Here is a 21,248-nt window from a genome sequence, read left to right as displayed (position 1 = left end):
GCTTTTTGCGGGTTTTACAGACTAGCGTCGGACTATCGCCAATTTTTTCACCAGGATGCAAATTAACGCCAGAATTTTGCCCAGCCACCAATCAACGCCAGATTTCTGCTCTATAGACAACTTACGCCGGACTTCCACTTGGCCGCTGATTGACACCGAATTTTCACTCAACTCTCCCTTTTATTGTAATTTCACCGTCTTCGACTTAAAGGACGGTTTCAAGATTTGTAATCTACTCAACTACTAGTGGAATCATTTGAACTAAGCCAAGTCCCATTATTTTTAACTTTTCTATGGTTTCCACATTAAAAATATGTGGTATTTTTCTAGGGTTTATTATCTTCTGTTTGTGTGCTGAATATCTATGCAACGCTAAGATGAAAAATCCTTCACTCTATTGTTACTTATATTCTAGCCATTGCAATGTAAAAGTTGAGCATTGCGGCTTTTGAATGTGAAGTCTAGTACTACTGTGTTATAATGTTCGGTGCTCCAACGCTCAAATTCCCAAGACTCGGGCGTTGTGACATTTATTTTCAATGTTACGTCACTATGAAACATTGTGGTATTGACCTTGACTTATATAAGGAATTGAATTATTTTCCATTTTCCCTAGGCTCTATCCCTATGATTTCTTGATCTGGCACCGAGACATTATAAATGATGCATCGCTGGTAGGAGCACTATGGCGCTAGTTCAACACTTGTGAAATTTTCTCCTTATTTATGAATATTTTCTACACAATATCAACTAAAACATCATATTTTCACTTAAACTCTTGCTTAAGTGAAGTAATGGTGCAATCATCTATTGTTTTGTTTATTAGCCTAGATAAAAATTAATAATTTAAAATTATTAAAATGTAATAACATACTTCAATTTCTAGATGAAATTTAGAATGATCAAAGTTTGAATGTTAATTTGAATAGTTATAAATAATTAGCCTAATTAATCATCCTTGTTATTTCTTAAATTGAGCTTATCCATTGTAAGTGTATATGAAAGTTTTGACTTCTGATTTTAGATATGAATAATATATCATTTGGAGACTAGTTATGCTTGCATTTAAATTAGAAGTTCATTAGTGCAACATCACATATATTAGTTCACTTATCTTGTCCTATTTGATTTAGGTATTCATATGCTTTTTGGAACTGAACTTTAACGGATACTAATTTTTAAATGTACTCATCTTTCTTATTCTTTTTTTTTTTCTTTCTTTCTTTTTTTATTTTTTCATATTCATATTAATGAATTTGAATATCAATTTTTTCTTTATCCCTTTATCAATCCTAAATAAATTAATGCAAGAATTTAATATGATTGATAATTTCATAGTTAGGTTACAATGATATTCATAAATTTAATCTATACACTCCCTTTCCCAAAACTCAATTACTCATATGTCAATTCAATAGTCATTATTGTTTAAATGAATAAACTCCTTTTAGTGTGTAGCGTTGCAACACTAGTTACAACACTACCAAGCATCAAAGTGTTGCATGTTAAATTTAGAATTATTATATAACAGAGCGTTCAATGCCGCAGCGACAACTTCTTGCACTGCTGCTCTTATAGGCTAGTGCCACGACGTTCACAATCTCAGTGCCATAGTGCTCTAAATCAAACATACATTTAGAGTTTTTTCATTTTTAAATTTATTTTAAAAAATATTAGGTTCTTACAAATGTAGTTGAGCAACTGTGGTTGAAGAGTAGTAGTCAGGCAACGATGATCGAGAAATTTAAAAAAGGTAATAGTTCTCAGAGGACCATAGTTTAGCGAGGTAGTTGTCGCACCAATGTCGGGTCATGATGGTTAGAGGATTGTAATGAGGTAATAATTGTCGAAGGGCGATAGTTGGGTGATAGTGATCGAGAGATCGTAGTCGAGTGATGGTGGTTGGAGAAGATAATTGGAGGATAATGGTTAAAGGATTATAACTGGGCGATGGCTATTAGAGGGTCGTAGTCGAGCGATGGTAGTTGAAAGATCATAGCCTGTCGACAATATTCAAGAGGCCCTTGTCAAACGAGAGAATTATAGTCAGATGATAGTGGACGGAGGATTGTAGTTTGGGGTATGGTCGGAGGACTATAGTCTTGCAATAGTAGTTGAAGGATCCTAATCAAGAGACAATGATCGAAGGATCGTAGTCGGGGGACATCGTAGTTGAAGGAACATTATTGAGGGATGTTGGTCGAAGAATTATATTGAGGTTATAATATCCAGATGATCATTATTGTGCGATAGTGGTTGGAGGACTGTAATATGGAGACACGATTAAAGGAACATAGTCAAACAATGGTAGTTGAAAAATTGCAATTAGATGACGGTGGTTAGAGGATAATAATCAAGCAATAATGTTCAGAGGATTGTAGTTAGTAAATGGTGATTGAAATATCTTAATCAGACAAGATGGTTATATAATCAAAGTTAAGTCATAATAATCAGATGATTGTAATCAAGTGATAGTGGGCAAAAGGATATTGGTTAGGTGACATTGGTTGGCGGATCATAATCAAGCAATGATGATTAGAAGATCATAATCAGATAATGATGATCATAGAACCATAATTGAACATCAATAATTAACTGGTCGTAATAGGGCGATCGTAGTTGGAGATTGGGTGGCATCAATTTGACAGTGGTGGCCATTTTCCAACAAAAGAAATGGAGCTTTGGTTCACTTATGGCGATTCAATGATGATTTGATAGTGATGATCCTGTGGAGCTTTGTGATTTTACAAGTCTCTTACCTTTTTTGAATCTAAACCAAAAATACTTTTCATGCAAAGAATAAGAATTTATTTATAAATTTTTAGAATGACATGTTTCATAAATATGACTAAAATTTGAAATTAACACTCCATTAAATAAGCCATATTAAATCCCTTGATCTTTTATCATTCTTTGAGTATTTAACTCTGCTGATAGTGTTAGAATTAAATAATTTTTAAGTTAATCAAGACATTCAATTTCATCATTAATTTTAATGAAATTGAAATTCTCCTAATTATTCATATCCGATCAAATCTATTTTGATTATGTTGAAAAAAGTTATGTGCAAATTATTCCAAAAAATTGTGATGACGAAACTTTTTGTTCTTATTATATTATTTACTTATACACATATTATATATATATACATAAGATTCAAATTCAAAATCTCTTAATGAATAGCTTAAGCTCCAATCCAAAAGATCTGTGTTATTCTTATTATATTCACTAAATTAGTTCCAGTTCTGTCAACGGCCGTCGGCTTGGGATCCAGGCTTCTGCTTTGCTATCTAACGAAGTGTCTCAGCGTGGCCGCAGCTATGAGTCTTCTCCAACACTCCGTTGATCGAGTTAGTTGTCATCCTTTTACTTCAATTTCTCGAGAACCCAGTCGACGGGCGGCCTCCAGTTCGATATCTGGTAATGGCCTTCCGCCTCGCTTCTCCCAGCTCTCGGTCGGAAGACGAACTTCACAAGGTCCCCTTCAATGGGTGTTTCCCAAAAGCGAGATTCGAAGAATAGTTCAACGGGGGATCTCTAGGAACAGCGCTTCTGGCTCATTCTTGCCTGAGAATGAACTGCAGAGCCCAACCTTATTGGAATTCGTCACCTCCGAGAGGGTTAAGGTGGTAGCGATGCTGGGGTTGGCTTTGGCGCTGTGCAATGCCGATCGGGTAGTGATGTCTGTGGCGATCGTTCCCCTCTCCAAAGCTCGTGGATGGAGCCAGTCGTTTTCGGGGATTGTTCAGGTATTATTTCTCAAATTACGGCAATATGCATTGAAGCAGTCCTTCCTATTCTTCTAACGTATATGCCTGACAATCTTCAAATCATGACTTCAATGTTATCTAGTTTTTGGTATCAGTTCGACTAATGGGGATTTTGTGGAGAATCTTAGGATTCTTCCTTAAATCTTTCATGAGGTGCTATTTTGAGAAATGGAGTATTGTGCTGGAGAGATTGTCGTTGGACCTTGTATGAGAATAACCCTTGGGTTTCAGTATGCTCCTTCCAAAACCAAATCAAGGCTCAAATGAGGGGGGAAGAATAGATGATATGTCTCTGCGATCTTTTTGGGTGGTTTGGGCGAGAGCTATAAGTGGCAAAGAGAGTACCCCTAAATAGAGAGACATGCAGCCTTTTGGCGTGTCTAGGTGATTAGGAGGAAAACTGGGTCTCATTCCCAAGCTCTATGAGGAAGGTTGAGAGTTGGTGTAAGTAGAAAAGTTGGGGATCATAAACCTGCACCGAAACTCTCTTAAAAAATCTGAGTATTTTTTGCTAGCATTTGAACAAATATATAAAAATGGGAAAGATGACCGACTCAATTGAGGGGAAAAGCAGTCAAGAGTTGACAAGTATGTCACTGGAAAGTGATGCTTATAATTTAATTTAATTGTGATGACATGTAGGGGAAGGTTGACTATGGTATGCACTATAACTTAATTGCTGTGGAAAGTGGACAAGGGTTAGCCTAAAAGCAATATTAGATTTGCTTTCAAGACTTCAAACAAGAAGGCTAATAGTTGGCAAAATAAAGTTTATTTGTTTGCATGAAATTAAATCAAAAGGGGAGAAATTTAAATGCATCAGAAATGGATATAAGCTTTTGTTTTATATAGAAGATAAGTAATAGAAATATAGTAGGGATAGTAGTAGAATTGAAAAGTTTTTTAAGAGATAAACTGGCTGAGGTGAATCTGGTTTGTGATGTGTCTATTAAACTAATTACTTATAAGAATATTATGATACAATTAATTCTTTTGTTCCGCAATTTCAGTTACAAATATAATCTAATTTTATGAAGGAATGGGTGGACTACTATGTCCAATTTCAAGTAGGGATAATAATTGATTGTGACTTAAATATATATTTTTATTATAGTGTTATGGTTCAAATCTGCATTATTAGCCTTATCCCAACTATTGCGGTAGGGGTTATGAATTCTCATTTTTCATTCATTCATGATGAGTGTTGTCTGAGATATTAAACATATTATTCACAAAGTATTTTGAACAACATCTGCTAATTTAATCTCATGTTTAACTTTTTTTTCTTTTGAATTCTCCGGCACTAATTTTAACACCTTGTCCAATAGGCACATTTTCTACCTATATCATTGTATGTGTCCAAACCAACTATGTATATTTTTAATAACCTTGTCTTCCATAGACATCATTCTAAATTTTTCTTTAATATAGTCACTTATTAATTCATCCTTCCTAAATTTACCGTATATCCATCTTTGCATTCTCATTTTTTGTTATATTAAACTTATATATCAATAACTTTTTTATAGTCTAACATTCACATCCATTTAACATCATCAGCTTAACTCTTATTTTATAAAATTTTGTCTTATCACACAAATCTTAGGTATCTTCTTATCACACAAAACTCTTAAGGCACTTTTTTATTTGAATTATTAAGCCTCAACTCTAAAAGTTAGATCTTAAATAAACAAAAAATGCAAGGAAGAAATAATTGCCCTAGAATAAGATGATGAAGGTAAACGTAGTTAAATTTTCAAGGTAGGTTGTTAATAGAGTGAAATTGGATTTGTGGAGTTGGATCAAACTTTAGAATAAAGGGAGGATTTTATGGAAGATTCCTATTGATTTGGCAATCCAGTGCCATGGAGATCTTTTGCTTGAACCTTTAGGATTGTTTTGGGGTTTGTAACCCAGTGCTAAGACAATGACCTCCCGTTTTTTTTTTTTTCCCTGAAAAATTTACATCAAGTTTGTATTGGAGGATTATGAGTGTACAGCATTTGCATCCCTAAATCTGCTTTTCCCCTTTCAGTTGATTTTTATCTCTGGAAAGATAGTTGCAGAATTTCGTGCAAGATTCTAAGAGGTGGATTCACACTTCTTTTAGAACGCCTATAGTGCAATGCAGTTGCATTAACAGCAAGTATTCTCCACCCTGAGGCCTTATTTTCTTAGTTAAAATTTGCAGATGCTTGGCCAAGAGCATTCTTCGAAGCCATTCATTTCAAGTATAGAATAATATGCTTTTTGGTGAATGACCAAATATCTGGATTTCTAAATTTACCAATTTTTCTGTAAGCATGCATGGAATACTCTTAAGGACCAAAGAAAAAAAAAAAAACCTCGAGGTTATGCCGCAGTATTATACATTTATTTTAGCTAGGTTTCTCTGTTTTTATTTTTGAAAACGTGAACTTCAGTACTGAGTCATAAGTTTGAAGCAGTTGATAAGAGTGAAGATTCTATAATCTGCATTACCCGGATTCTTTGCTTGACTTTATTTAAGTTCCTTCCATAGGTTTCGTTATTCTTCTTGGACCAGTAACAAGAAGAATTATCAAATAGAAATTGTTGTCGACACAACATAGACGATGTTATCTAAAAATAACGCATAACATGATTACTATTGAATGGGTAACACTTACATTTGATTATAATATATGAAATTGGGAAATATAACATGATAGTGGTGTTTTAAAAGGTTGACTTCCTAATTTTACACTATTTATTCTGTTTCTTGTTCAAAGGGGAAGGAATCTACATGTTCTATGATTTATACCAAGATCAAAATATGAAACAAAAGATAGCCTTAGCTTAATATAATGCAACGGGATATATACTACTTGGGTTCAAAAAGTTTAGAATTTGTTAAAAGCACAAGCGGGCCTTGAGCCCTTGAGCCTGGTTATTTTTTCTTGATACTGAGCAATCCTTTGGTCATAAAGGGCATGACATTTTCTTTTACTATTTCAACAAAAAAGGCCTTATGGCAATGTGATACAGCAGGCAGCACAACATCTTTAAATTACATCTGACTTGATATTCGCTTATTGAAAGAAGAATTGCCATGACCTTGGCTCTCTGGCCATTTGTAAATAAGCAGGCAAACTGATATGATACAAAGCACGGAATATGACAACTCCCTCCCTCCCTCTTCTATAAACAATGAATTTTTTAAAATATTGGTAATGTATATAACATACAATGACGGAGGTACTTTTGATATATTTCGTAGAAGGATTTAAATAAAATTGAAACTTCCGAAAATTGCTAAAAAAATTCACTCTTCCGTAAATCTTTTTTTTTTTGGACATTTAAGTCAATTAAGACAAATTCAAACACACATCACATACACAAGACTCAGAACTCAAGACCTCTTAGTTAGTGGCCAAAGCTCCCAACTAGCAGGCCAAGTTGCATTGCGTCATAAATCATTTTTCAATCAGCTGAAGTTCTCTTTCCATTTATTTTATCAGTCCTTCACAAGCATTCTGCTATCTAGGGCTGTAAAATCTGTTGGCGCTTCTTTCCTAGCTTGCTGCAGGAAAGTTTCTACAAAACGTAAAGTTTAAGAAATGCTATGGAACTATGGAAGCAATGCAACAGGAAAGGAACCAGAGACAAGAAACGAAAGAAACAGAGAACCAAAGGTTAAACAATCAGTAAAACTATTGATAATATTCAATATGCTTTTCCTATGAGTTCAGTTTCTATATGTATACCTCTCCTTTTCTCCCGGAATAATATATTTCTAAAAGCAGAAAAACAGGAAATGGGGAATATGCTATGCTATAGTCCTTTAATTAGTTATAAGAGCAGAGAATCGCTAAGTGGTGGTAAAAAGTGTAAATGGAAGAAGTAAATAGGCCTCCCTCTTCAGAGCTTGTAGCATAACTTGAGTCCACATCAAGAAAGCAGAATAGCAACAGGAGAAAGAAGTAGGACGGTTCCCAGAACTATTCGCAGGCCGATATTTTCTACAGTGCCAATCGTCCTGGACGATGTCCAAATCGGCCTGGACGATATGTACAGAAAATCACCTGGAGCAAAACTTGGCACATTCTAGAGCAAAATTGACGATCCTGGAGCAGATTTTTGATATTACAATACCTCCCACCCATATGTAATAGTAGAGAGGAAACCAAATCATTACATGTGCAGCAATTGTAATAAACTAATGGTTAGGGTTAGAGGAATCAATTATAATTATAAGGTGCAGGTCAAGCCATCAGAGACAGTGGCAGACAGTGTAAGTGGAGCTGCTTTGGAAGATTTTATTTGGTTACAGGTCCCCACAAGTTGATGGTATCGAAGAGATCATGAGCTTCTCACGCAGTACTAAAAACCGAGGTCTAGAGAGAATCTTTGTGAAGGCATCAACAATCTGATCATTGGAAGCCATTTGATGAACAATAACTACCTTGGACTTGATGCAATCACGAATGAAGTGATATTCCACTTCAATATGTTTGGTGCGCGCATGAAAGATTGGATTATTAGCTAGAGCTTGTGATAAAATTGATGAGGTCATCGACAGACATTTTAGGCAGGTTTATCGACGAAGGAATCGTAGATCGACGGCTACGATCGGGAGTTTATATTTTTGATGTTGTCATGTCTTTTATGTTATTTTTATTTTATGCATCTTTTATTTCTTGTACTAGTGACGATTTCACCCTTATGAAGGCGTAGTGTTTGTTGTAGCCCAAGGGGCATATGAGTCTTTTTTTTCTTTCATGCTTTGAGACCTTTATAAAGGGGTCTCTTCTTGTTGTATGAGGTTGATGTTTGATTAATGAAATTTTCTGAAATTTTCTTTCGTCTTCTTGCTTGAGAGCTCGAGAGAAAGGAGAGAGGAGACCTAGGAGAGGCTCCGCCAGCAATACCCAACAGCCCGCCCAGCGAGCTCTTGGTTTTAACCTGTGAATTCACTGTTTCTTCCTCCCCCACCAATCCCTCCACACAGCCGCCCCTTCCCCTGCAGCCAAATCCCGAAAATCCCTCTCACCCGATCACCTCCACGTTCTTCCTTGCCTTCCCGCCCCCCCTACCACCCGATACAGCCATTTCCTTTCACCAGACAGACGATCTCCCCCCTGTTTTGGCCGCCAGCTGTGCTAGCAGCCGACCCAGGCCAATCGGCTAGCTCCCTTTCACTGTGCCGAGCTTTCCATTCACGGGAATCAGTCCGCCAAACATCCTCCTTGGATTAGAATTTCAAATTCCATCAATGAATTCCTCATTAACACTTTCCTTATGTGTCTCACCAACAATAGGAAAGGAACTTAATTGAGGCTTAATTTCTGAAATTCAAATTCAAATTCTCTCCCTCTTACCCCCTCTTTGGAAACTTCCCAAAATTTAAATTAAATCTGAAATTTACACATCAGATTTGATTTAATCTCTTGGGCCCCACTAATTAACCACAACCTTCTCCCTCCTACTTGCTTGGCCGGCCACCCCTCTCAATCTTTTCTCTCTCTACTTGCCACCTAAGCAGTCTTTCGTCGCCTTCATCGTAGTGGTGCTCCTCATCCTCGCATGGTTCTTTCTCCTCCGCTAAAGCCCAAGAGTGAACAGAGAGAGAGAAAAGGGTACTCAAGGTGAACTTCTTTATTATTAATTGTGGGATTTTTGTGACGAGCATTTAAGTATTTCTTTTTATCTTTGAATGTTATGAATTGTTTGGTTATCTCAAAGCAAGTCTTCGCCTAAGCAAGTTAATGACCTAGAACGATTTACTCCTTTATTTTGTTGGTAATAAAATTTGTTTTGACAAAGCTTTGAATAATTTTCATTTTAATTTTCAATCGCAATTCCTACTTTGATTTACATCAAAAATGTTATCACAATATGATGGAGTAGGTTGTGAACTAGAGAACTGAAATTCTTGTAACAAATGATATAACCAAATAAGATCAGCCGCTGTAGTAGCTAAAGCATGATATTCAACTTCAGTAGATGATCAAGCTACTTTGTTTGTTTATTAACACTCCAAGAAATAAGAGTGTCGACAAGAAAGGCACAATAGCATTTCGATCAAGAAAATCTCCTGCCCAATTAGATTTAGAATAAGCTCTCAATTGTAAATCACCGGGAAGAATAGAAAGCCCAAAATTTAAAGTTCCTTGAAGGTATCAAAGTAAATGCTTGAGAAGATGAAAGTGAGTAACCAACGGCTTATGCATAGTCTGACACATCCAAATACCCTTCGAATCCATTGGCACGAAACACCTTAAGCACTTAAGCTCGCCATTAAAAATTCTTTACCGTCGACATTAAAAATTTAAGTTGCCGGGGTATTGTAGAACTACCGACCAGCAAAACAGCTTCGACATTGCTAGTCATAGAAACTTCAGATTCCATGATGGCCATAGGTAAAGAACCCTTACCGAGAATCTACAAGCCGTGGGGCTTACATGGCTGTGATACCATGTTGACGCTTCTTTCCTAGATTGCTGCAGCAAAGTTTCTACAAAACATAAAGTTTAAGAAGGAAGAGTAGTAGCATGAGAAAGAAAAAGTAAAGGTAAGCAGTGATACGTCATCAAAAAATTATCTTGATAGGGCATGAATCTCGATGCAAAATCAAGTTGGAAACTTCCAAAATTACAAACCCAACACCACCAAATTCGACTCAATCCGAGTCCAAATGGCTCCAAATCAAGGAGCCGAAGCACTATTGGAAGGTTCGAACCACAATTTGGAATACCAAACGGTTTCCAAACATGACGTGCTTATAGACGAATCAAGAGGCTCAACGAGACGAATCCAACGAACCTAAGATCATTGAATTCTGACATCACTAAGGCATACAAATGTCCATCAAATGGTCCATGATCAAGGGATTCAACATCGGCCGTCCGTCTAACCACTCCCCATTTACCCTTGATCTCTCACCTATTTACAGGCCATGCCACTCCAAAAATCTTTTAATAGACCCCTCTCTTGAGAGGAGGATCGAAGGAAGAAGAGAAGAGAATGAAGAAGAGAAGCAAGGAAGGAAAAAGTTCCTCCTCAACCACCGCCTGAGTTCCGCCGGACCACCACCTGAGGCCCTCACCTTTGCCGGACCACCACCTGAGGCCCTGACTTCTGCCAGAACACCACCTGAGGCCCTGACTTCTGCCGGACCACCTCCTGAGGCCCTCACCTTTGCTGGACCACCACCTGAGGCCCGGACTTTTGCCGGAACACCACCTGAGGCCCGGACTTCTACCGGACCACCACATGAGGCCCTCACCTTTTTCAGACCACCACCTGAGGCCAGGACTTCTACCAAACCACCACCTGAGGCCTGAGCTCCACCGGACCACCACTGGAAGCCCTCACCTCCGCCGGACCAACACCTGTGGCCTGAGCTCCGCCGGACCACCACCCGAGGCCCGGACTTCCGCCGGACCACCACTTGAGACCTTGTGCTCTACCGGACCACCACCTGAGACCCAGACTTCCGCCGGACCACCACTTAAAGCCCTCACCTCCGCACGACCACCTCCTGACGTCGTTGCTCCGCCGGACCATCACCTGAGGCTATGAGCTCCGTTGGACCACCACATGAGTCCCGGACCTCCGCCGGACCACCACATGAGTCCCGGACCTCTGCCGGACCACCTCCTGACATTGTTACTCCGCCGGACCACCACATGAGGCCCTAAGCTCCGCCAGACCACCACCTGAGGCCCGTACTTCCGTCGGACCACCACTTGAGGCCATATGCTCCACCAGGCCACCACCTTATTTCCGGATTTCTACCGGGCATTTGAGGCCATGTGCTCCACCAGGCCACTACCTGACGCCCGAACTTCCGCCGGACCACCATTTGAGGCCGTGAGCTTATGCCAGGCCACCACCTGACTCCCGTACTTCATCCGGGCCACCACTTGACGCCCAGAGTACTGCCCTTCTATCACGGTCTTTCGAACCCGTGTCTTATGCCGACTATGGTCCTTCCAACCAAACAAACACATCTATGTTGATTATTGTAACTCCCACCATATAATGCGCTCTATATGATGTACATTTGTGACATCAAGCCAAGGTCTTCTCCTAAGGAAGGGCCTCATTTTTAATCAACTGCAAATACTAGTGGATTCATTCAAACTGGGCCAGGCCCTGTGGTTTTTCTCCCTTTTCAGGGGTTTCCACGTAAAAACTATGGTGTCTCTTATGAACACTACACTCTCTCTCTTATCTAATTGTGTGCTGGATCTTCGTACAATGCTAAGACATTAGACTATTATTTCTCTACCGCCGCGAATATTCCAGGATGCAACAAGCATAATGGTTTTCCTTCATTCAATTCAACCTGGAGAACCGTACCTCCCATATGTAACAGTGGAGAGGAAACATGTTCAGCAATTGTAATAAAATAACAGCTAGGATTAGAGTAATCAGTTTGAATTGTAAGGTGCAGAATTGCAGATCAAGCCCTCAGACAGAGTGGCAGACAGTGTAAGTGGAGCCGCTTTGGCAGCTTTTATTCGGTTAACAAAATCTACTACTAACTAGGGAATGGAGCTTGTCCGTACATTGAAATAATAATGGCATGTACTTCACCCAAGTTGCAATGGAGAATCCCTAAGCTGTACGTTTGTACGTTCTTAAACACTATGCTTTCCCAAGTAACCTGACTCATCAAGTTCATCGAACTTAAAAAAATAAATAAATAAATAAAGTTCATCGAACCATTTAAGGATTATATGATTTTTTCTTTTTCTATAGTTTACTTCTATTCTCTGATTTCTCAGCTCCTAAACGCAGTCATCTTTCTTATGGGGATACATGATGTCACCAATAATTGGTGGGGCATTTGTTGATCATTATGGTGGTAAAGTTGTCATGGCATGGGGTGTGACTCTCTGGTCCCTAGCAACACTTCTCACGCCTTGGGCTGCAGAGACTTCTTTGTTGGCGTTACTCACCATGAGAGTCCTTCTAGGAATAGCAGAAGGAGTTGCTCTTCCCAGCATGAACAACATGGTTTCTAGGTAGTTGTTGATCGAGACTCTTTCTCATAAATAGAGTATTGTGAGTATTTTTCAATATATTATTATCTTCTCAGTTTGTCCACTCTTATGGTCGTGTATGGTTTAAAAACTTATCGAGTTATTTATGCTGGTCATTTTTTATAGATGGTTTCCTCAAACTGAGCGATCAAGAGCTGTTGGAATTACAATGGCTGGATTTCAACTTGGCAGTGCCATTGGGCTCTTAATTTCCCCTATAATTATGTCAAAGGCAGGGATTTTTGGGCCTTTTGTGATATTTGGATTATTTGGGTTTCTCTGGGTGCTGGTATGGCTTCCTGGAACGACAAGTACTCCTGACAAACATCCTCAAATATCAAGATATGAGTTGGACTACATCACTAAAGGTAAGAAGCCTCTGATTCGCATAGAAAGAGATGAAAAGTCAAAAATCATGCCCCCTTTGGTGAAATTGCTTTCTAGACTTCCAACATGGACTTTAATTTCCGCAAATGCTATGCACAGCTGGGTAAGTTTTTTTAAATTTCAAGTACTCAACTCATTAGTACCCGAAGGTTTTGGTAAATCACGTATTGTTTGTTCTCCTTCGTATCATAATGCAAAATTGGACAATTTTTTCTCTTGATTTGTAGGGATATTTTGTCATTCTCACATGGATGCCAATCTACTTCAACACAGTATGTTTCTTGGTTTTGTTTTATAAATAAAATCGGGAAATTTAAACTTTTAGCATTATAAATTTCTATTGAACTTTTTTTTCTTGGTAAAGGTTCATCATGTTGACCTTCGGCAAGCTGCATGGTTTAGCGCACTCCCATGGTTCATGATGGCTGTTCTAGGTTATGCTGCTGGTGCTGTATCAGACATGCTGATCAAGAAAGGTGTTAGCGTTACTTATACACGCAAAATCATGCAGGTATTATGTGTAGATATGTTGAGAGTTTAACAAATTAATCCAAGCTTTTTTTTTTTGAAAGGATGAATGCTTTCACCTACATTTATTTTACATTCCTCTAAACAACTCCAAACATTTCAAATACATTTTGTTCTGTCTACTACACTATATTTCAGTTTACTACATTCATAACCAATGGCATAACTCAACATTCAGTTCAGCGAAAAGAATTAATATTTAATTATTTATGATCATACAATTGCAAATTATTATAATAAAAATATGCTATCAATGATTATAAGTTAACCAACGGAAGGTTATCATGATTCTCCATAATTTTTCTTTGTTTTTATAATGAGGGTGTCAATTGTCGAAGATGGAGCTTCAAATAGGATTAAAATTGATGTGGTATAAAATAAAATACAAAAGATAAAGCAGGAATAACTACAAAAGACGTCAAAATTTATATGATTTGACTTCAACCCAAGATTCTATTTATGAGAGAGGAGAGAGGATCAAATCCACAAAAATTTAGAAAAGTCACATTTATGGTGTACTAAACAAGAGACTTACTATCTTTCTCAATTTTCAAGTACATCCGTGTTTAAAGACAAATCCTTGAGAATCTTACAATATAGAGATTGGCTTATACAAATCTTCCTTCTTGCATGCATTGTTGAAACCTCTAATGTTATATAAGCCCTAAATCTAAGAGTGTATGTGAGGAACCAAGAGAGATATAAAAAATAAAAAAAAAAACAAAAAAAAAAACCAAGAGAGTTCTCTCTAATTGTTTTCCTCATAAACCTTAAAGCTAATTTCTTGTAAAATATGGGGAAAAAAATGAAACTTGAGGCAAGGGATTTCATACAAAACCCAAGGATTCACATAAGATAATAGGAGTAATTTGGTAATAAGTCATTGAGTCAAATTAACAGCTCTCCCCCTTGACTCAAGGTTGTGACAAAACTATATTTCTTTCAAGCCACCGACTCTAAGCTCCTAAAACACCTCAACGTCACATAAGCTTATTAGGCCATTGATGTTTTCTGAGCTAAATATTTTTGAGAGGTCTTTGTGGCATTGAACCTAAGCATGCACCTACTGCTGAATGCTCACACCCCTAATGTGGTATTCTCCTTTCATGGAATATTGCAATTGCATGACCCAGCACCATTACGTACTATACAACGCTAACATGATTAATTTTATCAACCAAAATCTTCCCAAGATTTCATTCTTGAACTTTTTTAACAAATTTCCTACGGCCTGAAAGCTAACTCTTTTCTTCTTCTCCAAAGTGTGATGCTCCAACACAGTAGAATAAATGATTGAAATAGTTCCTGAAGTTGCACCCTATAACACATACAATCCTCAAACTTTTTCGATAATTAAGGAAGCCCTATAAACCTTGAGTATCTCAGCATCCTGGGTAAATTTACCTTGCATCACTCAAAGAACCTAAAGGTCCAAACATTCAACGTCAAAGCATGCATATGAAAAGTCCTAGATACACCAAGCCAAAGTCCTAAATACGCCATAGTGTGTCTGATGTAGAATGAGAAGGGAAAAAATGGGACATTTGAAATTTGAATTTCTTGCTTTAATTGAGATCAAAATATTAGGAATAATTAAATCAAATCAAATCCAATTAGAAACCTAATTAGATTTAATTTAAATAACTTTCCTGAAATAAATAGGAAAGTATTTTAAATTCAAAATTACTTAGAATTTGAAATAAAATTTTTTCCTAACTTAAATCCTTTTATAAAAGGAAAATAATCAAAGGGGAATTTAAATTTTGGAGGCAAAGAGGAAGAAGGGGGAATGGGCTGACGGCATTAAAGGGGGAGGAGAGGTTATGGAAAGAGAATTAAAAAGGACTTTGATTGGAACCTTAAATTAGGGAGTAATATTTAGATTGCATCCAATTAAATAATTAACTGGACCTAATTTAAATACTTTCCTAAAATAAGAATCCTAATTTTAGAAACAAAATTTAAATTTAAATTTAATTTGATTTTTAAATTTTAATTTGTTACTAAGTTAGAATTGCTAAAATAGGAAAGGCTTTGAATGTGAAGGGAGATTTGTGGAGCCAAGGGGAGGCCGGTTTTGTGGAAGTGAAAGGGTTTATGGGAGAATTGGCCGGTGGAAATTGGGGGATTTTGACCGGCGGTCAAGGGAGGAGGAGAAAGGATTTAGGGAAAGAAAGATAACCGTGAGCCCGGACACATACTGCAGCTGATGGGTACTACGTTACCATTCACCAAGGGTCATCAGGCCACGAGCCCGATCACACCCTGCGGCTGGTGGAAGCTATGAATTTCTTCCATAGGAATCTCATCCATGATTCTTCCCAAAGAACACAAGTGCAAACATAAAATTTTATTAATCATCGAACATTACATTACACAAGCAAGGGCCTCTATATATAGACCTAAGAAACTAAAACAAGACACATATGCCCCTAAGGCTTACATAGGACGACCCTCTTAAGTAAGCGTAAAATCGAAAAATTCATAATAAAATAAAAATTACAAATAACAAATTAAGATAAAGTGGACTGATCTCGGTCGTCAATCGTCGTCTCTTCCTTTGAAAATCTTCATGATCTGATGTCCGCATCAGTGTCATAATACAAAGAGTACCCAGATCTATTTTCTACGTATACACACTTTAAAATTAGAAATAAAAACTTAATATGACACATTAAAGAACATATTGAGTCATCTATTCATTCATCATTATGCCAATAAATTAAAATCACAAAAAGAATTTCCTAAGAATTTATATCAGTTGTTTGCACCTATTGTCAGGTTCTCCTGATGGTTATCACTTGCATGATGCTCCCTTTCCTTCAAAATTATGAGCTCTGATGTCAATTTATTGTAATGAGTGTGTAAGTGTCAAATGACAATGCAAAAACATCAACTATGATTAATAATGAGGCTCCATAAAATAAAAGACAAAAATAAGAGAGCTTTCTTAAAAGACACCAATATTTACTTGATTTGGCTTCAACTAAACCTATCCATTGGAGAGGAGAGGATTTGATCCATAAAAAAATAGAGAAGCTACAATTATAATATACATAGCAAGAGCACTCACTAGCCATTTCCTAATTCCCAAGTGAGACTTACTAGTTGTTTGCTAATTCCTAATGATGCTCACGGTCAAAGAAGAAAAAAGATAAATTCCAAGAATGTCATATCTCACACAAACAATTATTATGTGCACTGTCGAAGCTGCTAATCTTCTGGAAACTACATCCGTGTGGGCATATGATGAATCAAGAGACCCACCTTTGATTTTGTTGAAAAACAAACCTAGAAGGAAGGATCTTGAATTCCTTCACTGTTGGTTCCTCCTCTTGCTTCAGCAACAACACCTTGCTCTCCTTCCAACCTGTCACTTCCTGGCAGCTGCACTTCCACCTTCCAGTAGATTCTCCTTGGTTCCCAGCTTCCTGGACCGAGAGCCGTGTCTCTTGCTGCTTCCAACAACAGATAGAGAGAGGAGAAATAAAGGGGAGAGGGAGAGAGGGAACTCACGATTTTGAGAGGGAAAAATATAACATAATTTTATTCCTTCTCACATAGAACTAAAATGGAATGCCTTCTATTTATAATCTCATTCGTTTAAAAGAGACTAGACCAACTCACTAAAACTGAAATCAAGAAATAAAATTAATTACAAATTGGACCAAATACTAATAATCTCCACCTTGATCCAATTTTACAATGTATTAACAAAAAAATGATGATCCTCACAGTAGCTTTGAATCTATTATTCATTCATCTTCTGAATTGTATCTATTTGGATTTGCTGCCACTACTGAGTTTGTGTCTTCTTTGAGCCCAACTATTTGTCATTTCTCTCTATCCGAGCTCTTAAAATATTCTTCCTTATGGCAATGATAATGGTAGGAAGGGTATGTAATTTCAGTTGGATGTTCAATTGAAGAGGAAGATTCAATTCTCCCAAATCTCTAGCTGCCAGCTAGAACAATCTCCTGATTCTCTCCCAATCAATCGGTCGGTCTATCAATACTCCCTTCCTAAAGTGTCATCTTGTCCTCAAGGTTGAATGAAGGAAACTGCTACTGAAGCACATGACTAATAGCACTGGACTGAGAAATTGATTGACACCGGGTCAAATAATCCCTTTCTCTAGCATCTCCCTAATCAATCTCTCGATCTCATCCTTCTGGATTTGGGGATGACGGTACATACGAACACTGATAGGTGAGACTCCTTCCTTCAAGATTATAGCATGCTCATATTCCTGTGGATGAGGAAACCTCTGAACTTGCTAGAACACCTCTTGATACTGCTATATGAGTGGTTGAACCATATTTGATGCTTCTATATTCTCCCCGTCTTCTTTTCCTTTCAAACTTTTCAGCTCCATCAAAAATCTCACTCATTCAACCTTTTCTCTCCTTGGAAGTAGCTCCAAAGATGGCATCTCCTCTTCGTCCCCCAAAACTTCTACCCCCGATCCTCCCTCATCCCTATATTAGGGTTTCCTCCACTTCCCAGTCCAATCAACCGTGCTCTCGCTTCTGATGTTGTTGATTGGGTGTGAAGCTCCAATAGTTTCCTTATCATTACTTCTAGGTTGGAAAACTTCTCCTCCATTGATGTCATTATATCTTCAAACGCCAATTTGAATTGGCCAACTTTTCCTTTAAGACACTCTTATAAGGAATCAATTTTCTTTGCCACCATAGGTCCCAAAAAAGTCTTTTGATACCACTTTGATAGGAAGTGAATGCAATTTCCTTGAAATCAGCGAACGACAATAAGAAATTAGGAAGAAAAACACACCGAAATTATTTTTATTACAAGATCTTGAATTCCTCTTGATCTTTATTAACCGAGCTCTGATATCAATTGTTGAAAAACAAACCTAGAAGGAAGGATATTGAATTCCTTCATCGTTGGTTCCTTCTCCTGCTTCAGCAACAACACCTTGCTCTCCTTCCAGCCGATCACCTCTGGAAGCTGCACCTCCACCTTCTGACAAATTCTCCTTGGTTCCCTTTCTGGACCGAGAACCTTGCTCTCTTGTTGCTTCCACCTAGAGAGAGAAAGAGAGAGGAAAAATAGAGGGAGAGAGGGAAGTCACGGTTTTGAGAGGGGAAAACATAACAGAATTTGATTCTTCTCACATAGAACTAAAATGGAATGCCTTCTATTTATAAGCTCATTCCTTTAAAATAGAGTAGACCAGCTCAGCTCGCTAAAACTGAAATAAAAAAAACAAACTAATTATAAATTGAACCAAAATCTAACTGATTTCTTTCCTCACAGACCTAAAAACCAGATTTTGGATAGAGCTGTCGGGCAACAATGAAATAGGGAAAAATAAAATATGCAAATTGAAGCAAGAGTTAAGAATTCATGCAAATTCGAAAGTTCAGAGTTAATAAGGTAATAAGCTATCTAATCAGATTACTCAGATCAACATTTGTCCTTATGGAAGACAAGTAAACTATATGAAAATGTTAGGAAGTGAAGAGTTGTCTTGAGTTTATTTGCTCCCTTGAGCGTGATAGAAATTATTTATTCTTTTTTTTTTTTGAATCATAATTTCACACCTGAGTTTCGGGGGCTCAATTAGTTGCTTGTAAATAGAAAATATGTTTCAATAATAATTATTTTGTTTTCACTCATTTTTAGTATGAAGATAAAATCATTATTTTTATGAAATTTTGAAAAACTTTGTGAAATTTGAAATCAAATTTAATATTTATTTACATCCAATCAAATAATGGATTTAACAATTTTTATCATTTTTCAAAATTATGATTTCCAAATTGAAGCAAGCAAATAGAGCCCTTAGTCCACACTGCTATATTTTGACGACTCAATTTATTTCGGCAGACAATTGGTTTTGTTGGTCCTGCCATTTGTCTTCTTGGCCTAAATGCTGCCAAGAATCCTTCTGTGGCGTCTGCTTGGCTTACTGCAGCTCTTGGATTAAGCTCTTTTAGTCATTCTGGCTTTCTAGTGAATTTCCAGGTATGAAAACGTAATGGTTGAATTGCAAGTTATAATTTACCTTGTTTACTACTCCCTTCCCTACTTACCTGCTTTTCTTTCCACCTACTTTCAGGAAGTTGCTCCAAGATATGCAGGTGTCCTTCATGGTACTAAATTTACCTCATTCATTTATGTGTACGATAATAGCCAATATGGCACAACTAATCTATATATGCAAGGGGATTTACTTCCATACCATGAAATTTGTATGTATTTATATTTCTAATACTTTAATTTTTATATTTATTTATATAGCAAATTAGTGTTTAAATGATATCAAAATGAGAAAACAATCAAAATGATCCTTAAATCTTTATGAAGACCAAAATGATCCTCAATTATATTATACAATCATTTTCGTCCCTCAACTCCTTAAAGAGGAACCAAAATAATCCTGTCATGAGACTATTTTGATTCATCTTTAAAGACTTGAGGGATCAAAATGATCCTTTAATTAAATCATTTTGATCTTTCAATTTGATCATGTTGGGGATCATTTTGATATTTCATAAAGTGTCAATGGATCATTTTCATCATTTTTCCACTTCAAAAAAATATATTTTTTTCTTAAGATATTATTTATATTTTGATGTTATTTAGAGATTAGGATGTTATATAAAGAGGGGCGGAACTGTGTAGTGCTGAGGAGGGCAATTGCTCCCCCTAAAAAAATTAAAACTCTTAGTTTACCAAGGATTATTTGTAATCCCCCCCTCCCCAAATTTTACTTTTTGCCTCTAGCCGACCTTTTTTCACAAAATTTGCCCCTCAATAAATTGGAAAACCTCTTAGCCTCCCGATATTTTCATCCAATTATGTTGAACTTCTCTAACACATACAAACAAATTTGTGAAAAACGATTATGTGCAAAATAAATTAGTTTTGAACCCTGAGAACAAGGCGGGTTCCGCCCGTGTATAAAAAATTTACTTATTAAATGTATTAATATATAAAAATTTCTTGGCATGTAGATAAATCCCCCCATATCTAACTAGTTTCACTTGTACAGGAATGTCTAATACTGCTGGAACATTGGCTGCCATTCTGGGAACTGTTGGTGCGGGTTTCTTCGTTCAGAAGATGGGTTCATTTCGTGGATTTATTCTGCTTACTTCACTGTTATACTTGTTCTGTGCTCTTTTCTGGGATATCTTCGCTACTGGAGAGCAAGTTGAATTCGATGCAGTAGCTTGAAGTGTTATAGCTGTGTTATTGAATTCACTACGGTTCATGTGAACTTACCCCTTTGAACACGGCAGGTATTTTAAGCAACATCTATCATAACTACGATTTAATTTGTGTTATTATTAGTATTTACTGTGACAAAAATGTCAAAAGTGCTTAGAGAACTTTTTTGAGAATAGAGAGCACCTGATTTGAAGTAGAGCAAGTTGAATTCGATGCAGTAGCTTGAAGTGTTATAGCTGTGTTATTGAATTCACTACGGTTCATGTGAACTTGCCCATTTGAACACGGCAGGTATTTTAAGCAACATCTATCATAACTACGATTTAATTTGTGTTATTATTAGTATTTACTG

At 37.0% G+C, this 21,248-nt stretch overlaps 1 protein-coding gene across 3 annotated transcripts; it reads left to right on the top strand.

The window, feature by feature from the left end:
- The first annotated feature begins 3,194 nt into the window (after positions 1–3,194).
- LOC110108447 (probable anion transporter 3, chloroplastic) lies at positions 3,195–21,232 on the top strand. Of its 3 annotated transcripts, XM_020839086.2 has the most exons (9): positions 3,195–3,749; positions 12,537–12,763; positions 12,908–13,271; positions 13,396–13,440; positions 13,533–13,679; positions 19,550–19,687; positions 19,782–19,815; positions 20,718–20,879; positions 21,100–21,232. In XM_020839086.2, exons 1-9 carry the CDS (start codon positions 3,321–3,323, stop codon positions 21,120–21,122), a joined length of 1,569 nt encoding a protein of 522 aa, XP_020694745.1. In that variant the 5' UTR covers positions 3,195–3,320; the 3' UTR covers positions 21,123–21,232. The 3 variants fall into 3 exon arrangements, with proteins under 3 accessions (XP_020694745.1, XP_020694744.1, XP_020694747.1); XM_020839085.2 differs by lacking the exon at positions 21,100–21,232 and having other exon boundaries at positions 3,196–3,749; positions 20,718–21,092; XM_020839088.2 differs by lacking the exons at positions 3,195–3,749; positions 21,100–21,232 and having other exon boundaries at positions 12,663–12,803; positions 20,718–21,092.
- Positions 21,233–21,248: the final 16 nt, after the last annotated feature.

The sequence above is a fragment of the Dendrobium catenatum genome, unplaced genomic scaffold (genome assembly GCF_001605985.2).
Source record: "Dendrobium catenatum unplaced genomic scaffold, ASM160598v2 fragScaff_scaffold_1221, whole genome shotgun sequence".
Taxonomy (NCBI): Eukaryota; Viridiplantae; Streptophyta; class Magnoliopsida; order Asparagales; family Orchidaceae; genus Dendrobium; species Dendrobium catenatum.
The sequence above is the reverse complement of the archived record's forward strand: the minus strand, read 5'-3'. Positions and strand labels throughout refer to the sequence as shown.

What these genes read in the sequence shown, in the direction of transcription:
- LOC110108447 (XM_020839086.2), top strand. Translation starts at nt 3,321, where the DNA reads ATGAGTCTTCTCCAACACTCCGTTGATCGAGTTAGTTGTCATCCTTTT. An exon ending in CGTTTTCGGGGATTGTTCAG is followed by an intron (nt 3,750 to 12,536) that starts GTATTATTTCTC and finishes TCCTAAACGCAG; the next exon opens with TCATCTTTCTTATGGGGATA. An exon ending in CTTCGCTACTGGAGAGCAAG is followed by an intron (nt 20,880 to 21,099) that starts TTGAATTCGATG and finishes AAGTAGAGCAAG; the next exon opens with TTGAATTCGATGCAGTAGCT.